General features: G+C 32.5%; 1 protein-coding gene across 4 annotated transcripts; it reads left to right on the top strand.

Annotated features, from left to right (window-relative positions):
• The first annotated feature begins 6 nt into the window (after window positions 1-6).
• LOC124543563 (thymosin beta) lies at window positions 7-15,748 on the top strand. 4 transcript variants are annotated; one of them, XM_047121796.1, is made up of 6 exons: window positions 7-163; window positions 12,538-12,693; window positions 13,196-13,309; window positions 13,632-13,745; window positions 14,022-14,135; window positions 14,809-15,748. In XM_047121796.1, the coding sequence occupies exons 2-6, from the start codon at window positions 12,549-12,551 to the stop codon at window positions 14,946-14,948; spliced, it is 627 nt and encodes a 208-aa protein (XP_046977752.1). In that variant the 5' UTR covers window positions 7-163; window positions 12,538-12,548; the 3' UTR covers window positions 14,949-15,748. The 4 variants fall into 4 exon arrangements, with proteins under 4 accessions (XP_046977752.1, XP_046977753.1, XP_046977754.1 ...); XM_047121797.1 differs by lacking the exon at window positions 13,196-13,309; XM_047121798.1 differs by lacking the exon at window positions 14,022-14,135.
• Window positions 15,749-17,195: the final 1,447 nt, after the last annotated feature.

Raw genomic sequence — 17,195 nt, 5'->3', positions numbered from 1 at the left:
CCTGTAAGTTACCGCGCGCCGCCACCCCCGATCTATCGCCCGCATACAACTTCTGTCTGTTGAGCCTCTCTGTCCACTGACGGCATCAGCGCACCCACCCAGTCGCATTTTGCCGGTCGAGCACAGTGAACGTGTTAAGTCTACTCTACACCAAATAATCTAGGTATGTACTAGACTGTATATTTTATTTTGTTTCGTTTTTTTCAAAAAAAAAAAAAAAAAATTAAAATATCCGTTCGCTAACAGATTTTAAAAATCGAACGGATTAATTTTTTTTTTAATAGTACAGCCATAGAAAGTATTACGGATTAATTATTCTTAAAACGTACTTGTAATAGTTTATATATATGAAAGTTTTTCTTTAAATCTTTTTGTATCGATTGTTTTCCGTCATAACGGTATTCGCCGGGTGGGAGCGGTTGCATGACTTCACCTACGTATACGATTTTATACCATCTGCCGCATTATGTACGCGAATTCTTTTTGTTCGTCGTTTCGTATGTTCGTATGCACTTAGCGTACGTATCGATAATGGTATCAATACATTCTTTACATCGTGAGTAAGATATGGCCGTTCCCAATAACCGAAGGCGAACTTGATTCAACGCATCGATATTTTTTACTACCTACAATTTTAACTTATACTTCGAACCTGCTGTGATTTGAGAAATATTTTTCATATACTTCTTGTATTTCAATATTTATCAAATAATAATTAGACATATGTCTTCAGGCCAAAACAAAATTAGAAAAAAATAAATTGCGGAATAATGAGTCATCTTTGCATACATCACTTTTGAGAACAAATAAAAAAAAAATAATATCTATGGTTCGTTACCCATCTAGCAAATTTATGTTAATAAAATACAATTACTTCAAATAACGGTGTCGTTCAACTTAAAAACGCTTCAAATAACTAACCGGGTCTGAGAAGAAAATTTTTAGAACATGTCAGTTGAATCTCTTACATTTCAATCTTAAAATAACAACAAATGCACAATTTTAAACGGAGTCCTTGAAAAAGGACATGTGTAGTGTTAACGAACCCGAATCAGTTGGGTTACTATAAATAGATATCTGACTAACACCGTGATTCGAGCACATGGTTGACACATACAGCCGTTTAACATTTTTGTATAATTGATTCACGTATTAAATTCAAAGATGAAACCTACACTTAAACCGTACAGATAAACACATACGTTTATTTTGTTTTAACAATAGTTTAAGCGGCGTTATACTTGACATAAATTACATACAAAGAAGGAACAATTACAAAAGATTTAAACCGGTTTGGATGTCATGTCGACTTTCCCCGCTTTCACGCGCCAAAGCGTCTTAAACGCCAATCGTTCAGAAATCTTATAATCTGTAATTGCTTCAATTATTATCGTCGACTGCATTGAGCATTAAACTTAAGGTTACAAGACATTTTGTACGCGAGTAACCTTGATCATTGGATGATTTGCTTTGTATAAATCGTATTAGAAAAACAATATTACATTCGTACGGTACTTACATTGACTTTCTTTTAGTAATGATGATATTCATTCGTATTCAAATATAATTATAAAAGATAAATATTGTCCATTGTAAATGTGTCCAATTGTCTTTATGTACTTAACATATAATCCGATATAATAATAATGAATGGACGATTTTCCTGTTTATGTACAATAGCTTCGATAACGTACTCGGAAAATGATTCACGGCAGTAATCGCTCCGTTAAATTTCGTCTCGACTCACGAATACATACTTCTCGTGTTGGTAAATAGTCTGTTATATACTTCGATGGTAATGAAATTTGTCCAGACGGACTAGCGCATGTGTGAGAGAGAGGGCGAATTGCGTATATCGCGAGTGGGAGGGAGACCTCCCCGAATACGAATCGATTGCGCGAGACCAAACAACCCCTAATACCTAACGAGGGCTAGGGTTGTCTTCGGGCGGTTTGAATGAACACGTGACTGTATAAGGAAAGTGAAAACAGTCATTACTAACCCTTTTTAACTTTAATATTTGAGTAACGTGTTTTATGTTTGGGGAAGGAAATACGTTTCCGATAACTTTGACAAACAATTTGTAATTAAAAACTTAAGTAATACTTTTTGACTCGAATTCTTATGAAACACCAAAACGAAATCTTTACTAAGCTTATATATTTAAGAAAAATTGCTTTTATATTAAAATAAATTGTTATTTTTAAATTATCAATTTCAAGATCTGTATGTAGTACCATGTGCAATCACAAAGAGTATTTGTAATACATTTCTTTACAAAACGAAAAGTATGCGATGTATTAAAAATAAACCTAAAGCAACCTACTGAGAGAAGGCTGTGACTCAGTATGGGTCGTGGAAGGTTACTTAATCTGGTAATACTGACTTGGTCTCATTTGATTATAATCTCTTTACATATATGTATATTACTTATCGCCAGCGGCTTCGCTCGCGTTAATATACTCTAATGAGTGTCGTTTGTCATGTGTTAGGCAAACACAGTAGCGTATGTCCTTTCTCGGAGTTCCAGGTTGCTTAATACCAAATTTCATCAAATTCGGTTCAGCGGTTTGGTCGTGAAAGAGCGACACACAGAAAGCCAGTTACTTTTACATTTATAATATTAGATTTTGCTGCCCTATAAAGAAAAAGGGTAGTTTCGTGGCAATAAAATAGATAACGTAATGTATAGATACAATAAATTCAGTCTGTCGAGCCGTCCTAGGTACCCTACGTCTGTTCTGCGGATCAATAAACGAGGGGACCGGACCGCCATGTTCGGGAGCTGATATAATACCTATGTAGATTCCCTCCTGATCACATTACTAACTTTTTTAATAATGAAGTTCTTTTTCGTTTTTATAGATTTGAATATCGAATAAGTATAGCAATTGATTCGCCAATTTCATTCAATAAATCCATTTGTCATTGTCAAGTAACATACCGGCCAGTAAATTTAACAAATTAAAAAAAAAAAGCAAATCTTAATTACGAAAGAGGTTAACTATGAGAGCATTTATAAAATAATAAAACTGTAAAATTTAATTATCAGACTAGATTTGGCTTAGACGAAAAAAAATGTGAGAAGCGCATCAGCACCAGTCCGTGATGCTTATGCGTGTTTAATTGCCATGTCTTGACGCTCCATAAAATTTGAGACGTAATTTTTGATGTTACATTCTAGAAAAGTTCAATGACACTTGTGTATCCAAAGTATTCATCGATTCTAACGATATATTTATTAATATACAATTGCTATTAATATAAATTAATAAAGATTTTATCACTTTAAATAGTAACACTGCTTTCTGATTCATTTAATATTTTCTTAATAAAACTCGTATCAAAGAAAGTTTTACAGTCTAGAATTTCTAGGAAAGCTTGAAATAACTAAAGTTGAAATGATTACAATTTATGTAAGCTTCCTCATCAACTCATGTCTGGAAGGCAAATCCCAGAGCCAATTGATCGTTAGATTAGCAGTGAGCGATTAAATATAATATATTTTCTAGATAATTTGAGAGAAAATTAGAGGATTACTTTAATTGAATATTAAACACTATTTACGATTATAAATGCCAGTTAGTTGTCGTGCGGAAGCCGCTTGAATCGTTTATCTATATAATCGGACAATAGCACTAACGTTATAGATTGCAAGCGGATTGTCTAGCTCCAGTGCGATGTGCACCTAGCTTCAAATCTCGCTGCAAGTTGCAGATTTCACACAGAAACCTATTCCTAATGCACGTAACTAAAAGTCTGCATACTCCGCTGTTGGGTGAAGGCTGCCTTTCTTTTTTGAAAAGGTTATACATAGAATATGAGTGTTAGATGTCGATGAACGAGATGCTTTATAAATACAAATTAAGCACGGAAATTCAGTGATTCAATCTTCAGTTCAGTGGTCTTGCCGGGTTTGAACCCACGATATCATACAATTAAGTTTTAATTAAGTCATATTATACACACAGATTTACATTTTAAATAAAGAATAAAAATTAATTTGAACGCTTCCGTTAAAATGTCTATATTACATTTTATTCTATATTTAAATTTCATATTTGTATAATCTAGATCAGCGACAATACGATCAGTTGTTCATTAGCCTTGATGGCGTTCGATGCACACGTTTTTCCAATTCTTTGCTAACGGCCACAGATTATTTAACCGATCTCACGTATCTATAAAGGAGAACACGTAGAACACTAGTTTATTTAATCTATAAAAAAAATAACGATGAATTTGACAAGTCGATCGATTAGTGCACAGATAAAATTTTTAACGACATATAAAACTAACGCATGCGTATGAAGATCGTTTATAAAATATGTTTTAAAATAACATTTCCAAAGATATCGTACAAATGTCAAAAGTAGCATTCTGGTGTTTGTATTTATAGTCCAAATGGCGCAGTGCTAGGCGAAAAATAGATCTCTCGTCATGGAATCTATTGGACTAATGTACATGCATATATGTGGAGGATACATAGAAATAATGTTATGATACTAAATTGATTTTTTTTTATTTGATCCATAATTGTAATGACCAATGATCGCGTCTATTCTTATCATACTAAAAAAAAACATAAAATCTACCACTTTTTAAGTTTACAATTTCATTGTGCTTATTTGATTTTAAAGAAAAAAAATGGAATCTCAGAGATTAGCCAAAATTCTCACAAGATAAAATCGTTTGCTAGCTTGCTCTAAATTTTCCAGAAAGTCGTAATCCCGGCTTAAATTCTATTGTATCATCTTAATCCTGCATTACAATCGCTCATTTTAAATATTTTCGACACGTGCTATCTTTTGCTTTGTTTATAATTGATATCATATCTAAATATAACTTATATAAAAAAAAAACAATCGATAAATTAAAACGAATACTCGAAGATGAGATGGATCACTTGATGAATCTCAACTTATTAATTAAAATTTGATGAAGAATATGCAAATCTTTTCAAATGAAACTGCTACATATGTGTCCGCTATCCTGCACTATAGCAGCATGGTGATATAAGGGCTATTCTTTCGAGTAAAAATGAAAGTTATCCAGCTATGGGCGATAGGGAAGTGTACTATTTTCTTTTGGAATTATGGACTAATTGATTTTTGATCATTACTTCGCTTTATAAATCACAAACATTAGTATAATTTTGTCCTTACCGATTTCGTAAAAAAATAACGTAGCTATTACAAATCCAGATCGAACCCTACAATCTCAGCTAAAGATAAATAATCAACATTTACTAAATTTTTGAAATAGCATAATGCTAAATTCAAATCGAATCTAGGTATCCAAAATGAATTCATCTGACATTAATCTCTTGATAATAATATGAGAATATTTCGAAATGTAATCAAGATGAGAATATATCACAAGCAGCTCAGCATCTCAATACGCATATAGTCATGTGCATCGAATCGAAGGTCGCGCACAGATAGCATACAAAGCGACCTACTTCTCACATTGCTTCGCGCCATAAATGGTGAAAATGCTCACTCCATTCGACTGTGGCTATAGTCTTATTCTCCAGGCGTATGTCACGAATCACGATCATCCGGAATGCGTCTTATTTATAGACGCAAGGTCGTTTCAACAGCGTAGATGATGTCTTTAAGAAATTGCTGCTTAGATGGATTTAGATCTGTAAATAGAGTAACCGACGATTGTTATAGTCGCATTATTATTTTAACGATACATAGACAATGTTAAAAATCAATAAATCGTAGACAATATTTTTTGTAAATTTACATGGAAGTAAAAATTTAAATTTAGAAAAAAACATACGTCGAAAATTTATCGAATATTTTTGTTTGCGTTATTGCGTCATTGGCTGTTTAATCTGTTTCTGTAAATCGTAATAGAGCGTTGTTTTTTTTTAATCCGAGACAATATTTCGCTTATTTAAATATTTGTTCAGCCATCCAGCCAGCTAGCTATAACAAGTTTATAAAATAATTGAAATTAAAATGTAATTTTTAATTCGTTTCAGTTACATACGATTCAGCGCCATATAATTAAAATGTTAAATATATAACTGTCAAAAGCATTATAAATTTGGAACGCTGAAAATAGTTACCGTTCTAGAAATAACAGTACAATATAATTTATTACTTCTCTTATTTACCTACTTGTTCGCGCGCCAGAATGCAGCTGATTTGATTTTACGATCTCCATAAATTATTTATATAAAAATAGTGTTGCACCATATTTGTGTTTTAATATTCGTCACCAATGAAATTTTTAGTCATTACTAACATATTTGTTGTAGGTTTTATTTAAATTCATGATGTATTTTTTCTTAGAAAATCTTTAACGTAGTCATTAAAAGTAATGAATAGGTGTTTGAAACTACAAGAAACGGTAAGCCGTGATTTGTTACGGTGAAATTTAAATAACTTAAAACTTTCTACAGCTTATTAAGGACATGTAAGATATGCTTAGATTATATATTATTATATTATTGTGAGGCTTTTGCAGTTAAACGTTTAAAATTTAAAAAAAAAAAATTTTGGTAGGTATCAACATTGTAATAGATATTTGATAATTTAAGACAGTTTTGATTATATGATATATATTTGATTTGTTGATGTATTTTATTAAATTTCTGTTCATTTTTTTTCTTTTTTGGATAAAGAAGAAATACCATTTATAATAATATTATTACAAAAATGGCAACCCCGCCATTTGGCTGCGTGAGTCACGGCCCGCGGTTCAGTGATCGCTTCCCCTCTCAGACGCGCCTAATGTCGCTTACTATCGATCCCAATTTTTTGCCCTTGGAATTTATAGTCGTTTACATTATGTAGTCTAAGGTCTTATCTTCAAAATGAAATATCTTTATCGAACCCTACATATATTAGGACTTATTTTTGCATTCATATTAGGTTCTTGCATACCTACTTAATAATACATTGGTACAATGTTTTTTTTATATCAATTTAGCTTCCAAGTATACCAATATTAACAATCTAAACAAAACAAGATAGAGCGAAGAACTGCTTCCACATTCCATATTTTAATCAGGATGTGTGTAATTATGGAAGCATTAGGAAACAAAGATATCTTTAAAAGCGTAATGTAATAACGCATTATACAAGTGAGTAGAACAAGTCCCCTTTGTTTCGTATTAAAGAACTTAACATTACAAGCAACCATATGGCCTGCGTGTTGTGATATTTTTTATCGCAATATTTAAGCCGGTTCGCCTGTCCTCCTCGTACTGTTACCATATAAGGATGTAGAAAGAAGCCATGACATGACAGAACCGTTAACATCGTAATCCACAATGTGAGATTTTATTTGGATTCAACATATGGTCACCCCATTGTGTTTGAATTTGTCTATGGATTTTAATTACGTATTGTTAGTTCCTTTGCTTAGAATGCCTTTTTTGTATTTGAAATGGAATTTTGTTTATGGTACTGTTTAAAAATGAAAAATAGAGTTTATACATAGTTTGTATATATTATGTTCTTATTAGGTTTATTTTATACAGAGATATTGTTTATTTTTTACTAAGTACATAAAAAGTACGATACCGTTTTATTTGAAACTTTTTTTATTCATAATGATAAAAAAGTGTTACCAGAAAGTAAAAAGACTAAAGCCGATGTTATACAGTTACAAAACTTATATTTAACACCCATTTTGAGAAAGAAAATTATTATTCGGCCTATTTAGTGAAAACTGAATACTGGCAAAACGGTTCTACATAATGAAGACCTTTGTGCGAGGAATTTGAAGACGGCATAATGAAACGTTACGCTTGCCTCTTTCTCGTTTAAAAATATATATAAAGTAACTGTTTACACCTAGTTGAACTTGCGCTATGAAAATGTTTAATTTAATATATGTGATTACCCTATAAATTGAAATGTCAATAATATTAGATGTTTTTTTTTTTTATTTGAATGAATACAAATACAGACAGCGGCATGCGATGATGATTCTCTTTCATTTTATGACTTCGACTGCGTTTTTAAAAAGTTTTTTTTTAATAATTCAACATGTTTCATACAGAGAAATACGTAAAAAGCATAAAATTGCCGTATCATTGATAAGTTGATCAATATGTTTAACTAGTGATTTCTAAAAAAATCTTCCGCGATTATAGAAATGTCGAAAGCTGCGGAGTTATGATCAAATCATTTTAAATGATTGCCATTTTTTTTCTCATTAATTATCGAGTATCATAAATGTAACATTTTTTGTTCAATCGGCTACTTTCAGTGCTTTATCTAAAGCATAATATTATTATTAACGTTACGTACATATTTAATATTTTCTTCAAAAACATATATTGTTTTTACACGTTATCTTAAATAATGCATTAATTAAGTTAATATAAAGGCTTAAAATTGTTCTAATATTTTAAACATAATTAAATATAAACAGCGAAGCAGCTTGCATCAGCTAGATTTAAAATTTAAGTGTATTCCCACAAACTTAATTATTAATTTATCTGCACTGTCTATCAGACCGCAACTATACCTGACCGCTTAGAGATAGAGTTACTGACCGCGAAACAATATAGTTGTTCTTGAATACTTAATCATAACGCAATTTACATTCATTTAATTTTAAACGAGCTCATACCCGTGACTTTGTCTACGTGTCTGAAAAAGAAGCAAGTACAAAGATGTTCTAGTAAACAGATATGTCATTATATATATAAAAAGTGAAGACTAGAAAACGTCCTAATTGGGACGTTTGCCTTTAGTCGTTTTCATCATAATTATGCCAGTAATACATTATAGTACATCATAATTATGTAGTAATACGTTTTTCGTAATTAAAACATCTAGTTATCCCTTTTACTTATTGTTTTTATCAAGCTATCCTTTTTACTTGTAACGAAATGTAAAATAAACGGTCCCCGGCGCGACACACTTTTTTCTGTTGTTTAGTATGGGTATAACATATCTGTTTATTAGAATATCATTGAGCAAGTATATTTAATAAACATGAAAATATTTACTTTGGTTGTATACCTAACGATTTCACTTTTTTTATTGATTTGACATTGTAAAGAAAAGACACGTTATGACTAATAATCGTAAATGGTTAATTTGTCAAGTACGATTAAATAATTAAAGTCGAATTGGCGTGTTGCGTGCACTATATGCTGCATTTTTTATTGACATATGAGTTGTACTGTGTTGTTTAACAATTACAGTGTCGTTATCGACGACGTTTATTTTTTTTATACTTCCGTAATAATAGTGCGTTTACATTTTAACATTCTTGATTTTAAATTTTGTAGTAGTATATAGTTAGTAGAAGTTTGTCACTACTTGTTATAAAACAAAGTTCCGGCTTCGTCAGTCTGTCTGTATGTTCGCGATAACCACGTAAACTACTGAACGGATTTTCATGCGGTTGTCACTAATAGACAGAGGGGATAAGGAAGGTTTAGGTACAAAATTTGTTAAGGTTTTGTGAATAAGTCGAAATAGAACGACAATTGTTAAAATTGTCGGTAAAAAAAAAACAAAAAATAATATATAAATAAAAGGTAAAAATATTTTTTTAAAATGTCCACCCATGCAAACCCGGGACGGGCCGCTAGTCATTAATAAACGAAGTTGAACAGCGTTGGAAGCTCGGGTCTTCATATCCTGTCTCCTCATGCCAGATAAGCAGATGGAGTCTTTTGCGACAATATCAATAAATAAAAGACACACTTCTCTCATTTCTCGTATTTTTTTTTTATTTTTATTGCGTCATAATAAATTGTTCAGTCTTACAAGCGTGTTTCAGAAATTAACGCCATCTATTGGTAATCAGATCTACTTATTACGACCTATGAAATTAAGTTTCAAAATGAATATGATAAATTGGTGAAAAAATATAATTATCCGATATTATTAGCTAGAAAGCGATACAACCACTTATGGAAGTTATGACCAACAACTTTAAGGAACGAGCTAAAACTTGTTATGCTGGATTTGCCTTATCGCATACGAGATGGCAACGGACGGGCTACGGCGCCATGTATTATATAAAATATATTATGATAAGTGTTTTTTTTTAAATACAAATGTCAATATATAAATAAAAAAAAATTAAATTTTGAATTTGGAACTGAAACTTTTCGACGTTAGTTTTCAAGTCAAAAACAATTTCAACAATACAAAATTGACGTATTGCTTTTATATCAACCGTAGCGCTACAGATAATAGATGTTTTTTTTTTACATTCTACGTATCTTGTTATTTTAATGTCAAACAGCCATATCAGCTTCTCTTTGTAATATATTAGCAGATGACAGCCGCTGTCAGACAAGACACATTTAGTGCAATAACATCGATGTTTAATTAACATTTTGAGATTGTTATTTATATGTACATGTTAACCCCGTACTGTCTCAACATAATAATAACTACCTATTTAGAAATAAATAAATAAGTGATAAAATCTTAGGTTCTTATTTTAAAAGAAAAAATCTCGTTATTATATTTCTTTCTTTCTTCTGGATTTTAGTTATTGGAACAAAATATAGAACCCAAAAATTGCCATAGAAAACGTCGTCTGTACTGTCGCATTTAAAAAAGAAAGCAAAAAGTTTTTATACTCTTGTCAAATTCGAACAAAGATTTGTCATTTGGCTTAATAATTTTTACATATTACAGAAACCGTATTCTTTTCAAAACTAGCGGGTAGATATGAAAAGAGTCTGATTAAAACAGAATGTTCTCGAATGCTCGTTTACATCGCTTCACATTTCGCCTAGACTACGAAATGTTGAATAGGCGATTATTTTAACCACCCTCTCCGACATCCTCCCTGGACAAAAGACTGTTTCCCTCTCAACAGGATGCATTCGTATTTAGTATACAATGTACATCGAGTCGCCGACAACAATGGCCGACGAATTTTGTATTCAAATCGTGTTTTTGCGGCAACGCCTTCGATCGAGCGTTTTTATTGACCATTAGTGTTAAGAGTTTTCTACGTTTTTTAAAAAAATATTCATTTATGAATGAAAGTTTTGAAAGTAAAAGTATTTAGAGATCGATTTACTGCTTCAATTATTATTTGTAATTATGAATACGTGATTATTATATTCATGACAATATACGTCAAGTAATGTAATAACATTTTCGAAGCCGTTTCAATTTATGCGTCATAAATATCTATGACATTTTTAAACTTTCAACTTACAGCAAAATCTAGTTTGCTATGAGTCAGCTTACTGGTGTTTAAGGGAAGGAAATGACGGTTTTTTTTATAAACATTGTAAAGTGCGTGCTCAAAGTCGTGTGCGTCCGTGCACATTATATTAATATTAACGTTCAACTATAATTTATTGAGTCGATAAAATCAGCGAAAATTATTTACATCATCGATTTTCGAATATGGCTGAGTTAAAAACGTGTCTAACCGGTAAATAAACAATCAAGCTGTTTTTTTACAGGTCACGTAATGCGTTTGCTTTTGTATGTATGGAAAGACTGTTACGTAGGTAGCATGAGTCAGGTATTGCCAGTTAAACTGGTACAAAGGAAAAATATGTCCATTTAATTAATGAGTATCTACTTAAGTATATTAAACAATAACGTTCTATTATAACAAAGGAATTATTTAATTTGGTATTAATTAAGTTTAAACTTAAGCACTGTAATTAGTTTGATTAATTTCGTTTTTCTTTTCATTTAAAAAAAAAAAGAGAAGGTATTGTACCAGACAGCCTAATAATTGGTACCATAAAACAGCGGTAAACGAATGTATCGATAGTGTACTTTCGGGAATGGAATATCGAAAGCACAAGGGCTAGGCACATTTGAAAACAGATAAATGTTCCTTTGTTAGGTTGTTAATGTGTTTACGAAGCTAATTACGCTCGATATAGATAACGTTAAGTTAACTAGGAAGTTACTTGATGACTAAACCAATTTCTGTAAATTAGTTATGGACGCCTAAATGACACGCTCACGTGCTCAATTTATTTTGCGTACAAGCTTGTAGTAAATGACGCTATGTTGGTATTATCTAAAAACTGATGCGTTTATACTTATTTATCTGTATTAATATTATAAATGTCGAATTAACTCTATCTGTCTGTTTGTCGCTCTTTCACAACCAAACCGCTGAACCGAATTTGATGATTTTGACGACCTCCGTAGTCGAGTAATGTGTACACCGGTTTTCATGGGTATGCCACTCTGAGGTCCCGGGTTAGATCCCCGGCCGAGTCAACATAGAAATTTCATTAGTTTTCTATGTTGTCTTGGGTCTGGGTGTTTGTGGTACCGTCGTTACTTCTGATTTTCCATAACACAAGTGCTTGATTTTCCATAACAAGTGCTTTAGCTACTTATATTGGGATCAGAGTAATGTATGTGATGTTGTCCAATGTTTATTGTTTATGATGCAAACTTGTACTCCAAGAAATGACTAAGGCTACTTTTTTGTCTAACCTTGAAACTTGAAGAATACATGAAGGTAATCTTCATTTGTTATGTTGTTGTAAACACAATAAGAAAAAAAATAGTAGACGCAACAACTTACTATTTTTTTTGTTTGTTCCAGATCTCTTAACAATGGCCTGCTCCGTCAGTGATTCCCCCTCCCTCAAGGACCTCCCCAAGGTCGCCACTGATCTCAAGAGCCAGTTGGAAGCGTTCAACCCCAGCTGTCTACGGGATGTTGACACTAATGAAAAAATCGTGCTACCATCAGCTGAAGGTTTGTAGATTATATTCATGTAATCATATATTTTTAAAATGTATATTTATTTAAGTATTTACACAATATAATACCATCAAAATTAATGATCGTAAAATTCTTACGATTCGCACGTGACATTGGCGAAATAATCTGTGCTCTCTTGGCACAAATAAAAGTAATATATATAAAAAAAAAGTATTACGATGGCAATATTGCAGCCGTATTTTCTCATTAATTAGCAAATCCCACAGTCGTTGAAGAATATTTCAGCTCCAAAGACAACAGGCAAGCGATAATAATGTAATTATTTTGCATTATTTATACTTAAGACTATGTTATTCTACAATTATTAATAAACTTGATTACAGAATATTCAGTGGTGCTTGACTAGGTTTGAACCCGCGATTATCGGTTAAGATATACGCTTTAAACTGGGCCGTCTTGGCTCCTTCATTCAGATGAATTCTTATCTGGAACATCAATGACATTATCGAGATAAAAACACGCATTTTTATGACAGACGTTGCGAAAGAAAAGCTGCACTCAGCCCTCCTCCACGACGTAGAACAATTTCAGACTTCCTCTCTAAAGAAAACGGACACCGTTGAAAAAATAGTCTTACCCAACGCTATAGGTACTTTACTGGGTGGAAAAGTGTAGTACGGCGATACGACAGCTTTCGCTGTTCAAAGAGCCTAGTCTATTTAACAAGATTTGTTTTTATAATAATAATGCTTTGTATTTGTATTTGTTCTACTAAAATTGTTTAACGAGCATGTTTTTGTAAATGAAATATCGTTCGGATTTCATTTCATTTTTTCTGTATTCCATCACCATTTTAAAACCAATCATGTTTTCCACTTCGTTACAGTATTGTTACACGTGTGTGGAGCTAACATAACAAAATGTGCTCAAAGCCATTACGACGATTAAATATATTTGTCTATGGTTCGCAGATGTGGCAACTGAAAAAACTCAAAAGTCCCTATTCGACGGTATTGAAAAGTTCGATTCCAGCATGCTGAAGCATACGGAAACACAAGAGAAGAACCCGCTTCCTGATAAAGATGGTACCCGATTCATTCCTAATGCACTTAAAGCCTACGCACGTTATAATATTATTTAAAAGCGTTTTGAGCTTCATTTAATATATATTTTTAATAGGCGTGATATAATATCGAACTTTTATTATTATTTTATTAAATATATTTGCATTTTATTCACGCTTTTCCGTGTTATGCGATTATTTTGAACTTCCTCAAGAGCATGTTCGATATTTACTTGTAATACGTAATTATTGAATGCTTGTTATTTTATACGTTGCCGTGCACGCATTTGCTTGATAGTTGTCGCAGCAGAGAAGGCCCACCAGAACCTCCTAGATGGAGTGGAACACTTCGACAAGACACAAATGAAACACACAACGACGGAAGAGAAAAATCCATTGCCGCCTATTGAAGGTTTTTTATGCTTTTTTTCTGCTTAGCATGTATATAAATATGTTATTAATTCTATTGTATATTTTTTATATGAATTATTAGTTGTATGTGTATATCACGTTACAGGATTTAATTGAATATACAGCTAACTGAATATTGAAAAATTTTTATTGTAATCGATTATATTACTTCTGAAGTAATCGTCTTTATCAAATAATATTGCAGACTTGTTTCAGACAGTTTGATATGCATTTCATTGTATAAAAAATTAGAGATTAGCAGGTAGTCTTAGAAAAACTTTATAAGGAGGTACTAAAAAAAATTAAGGCCTCGTAATTGTAGTAAAACGTTATTAAAATAGAGCTGAGATGGCCCAGTGGTTAGAACGCGTGCATCTTAACCGATGATTGCGGGTTCAAACCCAGGCAAGCACCACTATATATATGTGCTTAATTGTGTTTATAATTCATCTCGTGCTCGGCGGTGAAGGAAAACATCGTGAGGAAACCTGCATGTGTCTAATTTCATCGAAATTCTGTCACATGTGCATTCCACCAACCCGCATTGGAACAGCGTGGTGGAATATGTTCCAATCTCTCTCCTTAATGGAAGAGGAGGCCTTATCTCAGCAGTGGGAAATTTACAGGCTGTTACTTTACTTTACTTTTTATTAAAATGAAAAACAATTCAACAGCCATTGAAGCCGAGAAGGAGAAGAACAAGTTCTTGAACGGCATCGAGAACTTCGACCCTACTAAGCTGAAGCACACGGAGACCTGCGAGAAGAATCCCCTGCCCACCAAGGACATCATCGAGCAGGAGAAGACGGCCTGAACTGCCAATATTTAACGCAACTATATATCGCTAGTATCGCCGTATTTTAGACTCGATATAAGTTTTGTAAGGCCAGCTGACATAACCCGCGTGTAACACCTCGACGACACCGGAACGTTCCGGTTTTATCCGGATCGTTTCGGTCTTGACCGGATCGGGTATAAACAACTGGAAAATTTAGAACGTAGGAACCAAATTTTCTATGTCACTTTTAACTATATATATCTGATAAGTGTATTTTATGAGCATTTTTATTTAATTTATAACGAGATGGTTTAAATTTTAAGATTGAGTACTGATTTTACTTTAAGTTGGGAACACTCTGCACTCCAGAATCTGTTATTTATCATTCGTAAACGCTTCGTGCTTGTGTTCTCCGTATTTTATGTAACTGATAAACATTAAGTATATTTACCCGAGATTCACGAGTCTGTCGCCGACTCGATCGATATTAATTAGGAGTGTAGTTACCAAGACTATTCGAATCGGATTATTATTATTTTTTTTCAAATTTATATTTTTCTTATTTATAATATAGAAATAGTCAACGGATCGAAAATTATAGGATTAATATTAAATGCTCAACTGCGTATTAATGCTAAGATTTTTCTAATTATTTTGAAAGCAATATTCTGTTATCTTACGATGAATGAACAATAAATTTTTATACTGTCGTATTACATGATAATCATACAATCATTTTTTCAATTTTATAATACGCTAACGATGCCAATAAATTTTTTATCGAAATTTTGTATGTTTTACAGACGGTGCTTTTTCTAAATATAGAATAAAAATTGTTTGTTTGTTTTATTAATACCTTCACACTTTACCTTATCACGGGAAATAAATTGTAGTCCTTGTCCTATTTATTAGTCGCGGTGTGTTTCAATTTAACAATAAACTGTATCAATCGTTTTAGCAAACCTACGTAAAATAATGAAGATCATTTCATTATTACCATTATTATTTGAATACGTAGATAGCAAAGCTTTGGGTAAATAAACAAAATTTAAATAACACTTATCAAATTATTTAAATTTCAGTATAAAATTGTATAATCGATGTTTCTGTAACAATGGTGATTAAATTGAAACTGAATATTTATCATGTTTTGTAAGAAAATTAATCAATAATAAAATATCATGTTTGAAGGCGAATATAAAATGCGATCAGCCTACTTGTTTGCTATTTGATATTTCTTTGTATGCAAAAAGAGCATGTTTTTAATGCGTGCTCTTTAACCATGTCGGCTTGTTATAATTAACGGCCTGTAAAAGCCCTACTGCTTGAGTAAATCCTCCTTGGATAAGAACCCTCCTTTAGAACTAATTTCATCACGCTGCTGCAATCCGGATTGATCAACCTTGGCGCACGACACATGTATACAAAAAGAGTACACTTGGTCTAAAGTAAACCGAAACTGACTAGGTAGAAATGTTTAACTTTAAAATAGTAACTTGGTAATAGTAAATACGTTTTGCTTTTATTTGTATTTTTTTAATATGGACAACATCACATTAATTTTTCTGATCTCAATGTAAGTGCTTTAGCACTTGTGACATCGAAAATCAGAAGTAACGACGGTACCACAAACGAGACGCAAGACTCAGGCGAGATTCGAGCCCGGGACCTCGGACATTGGGTACGATATGTAATTATAAAAGAACAATATTACAATTTTAACATTATACCAGTGTCAGTGTGCATTGTCACTCAGATCCGCTTGTGTGAAATGTGCTAATCCGATTGTAACGGATTACAGAACATTCACATCAGTAACGTTGAGCACACGACTTAAACCGATTATACTTGCATTATATCATAATCCATTAGTAAAATATTTTTATTTACTTGGTGGTAGGGCTTTGTGCAAGCCCGTCTGGGTAGGTACCACCCACTCATCACTTATTCTAGCGCCAAACAACAGTGCTTAGTATTGTTGTGTTCCGGTTTGAAGGATGAGTGAGCCAGTGTAGCTACAGGCACAAGGGACTTAACAACTTAGTTCCCAAAGTTGGTGGCACACTGACGATGTAAGAATTAGTTAATATTTCTTACAGCGTCATAGTCTATGGGTGTTGGTGACCACTTATCATCAGGTGGCCCTTATACTCGTCCGCCAAATTACTTATACCATAAAAAATATATTTAACGTTGACGTTTATTTAATTTTTTTGTTTTAAATTCAAAATTGTACTAGAATTTATGCAAGCTATGAGCAGGATTCCCATTTGACCGTCTGAC

This window comes from Vanessa cardui, chromosome 3, assembly GCF_905220365.1.
Source record: "Vanessa cardui chromosome 3, ilVanCard2.1, whole genome shotgun sequence".
NCBI lineage: Eukaryota > Metazoa > Arthropoda > Insecta > Lepidoptera > Nymphalidae > Vanessa > Vanessa cardui.
This window is presented reverse-complemented; position numbering and strand designations above follow the sequence as displayed.

Bases quoted from the DNA above. Each gene is read 5' to 3' on its own strand.
- LOC124543563 (XM_047121796.1), top strand. From the start codon at position 12,549: ATGGCCTGCTCCGTCAGTGATTCCCCCTCCCTCAAGGACCTCCCCAAG. The intron at 12,694-13,195 runs GTTTGTAGATTA...TTTTTATGACAG, and splicing joins CGTGCTACCATCAGCTGAAG to ACGTTGCGAAAGAAAAGCTG. The intron at 13,746-14,021 runs GTACCCGATTCA...TTTGCTTGATAG, and splicing joins CCCGCTTCCTGATAAAGATG to TTGTCGCAGCAGAGAAGGCC.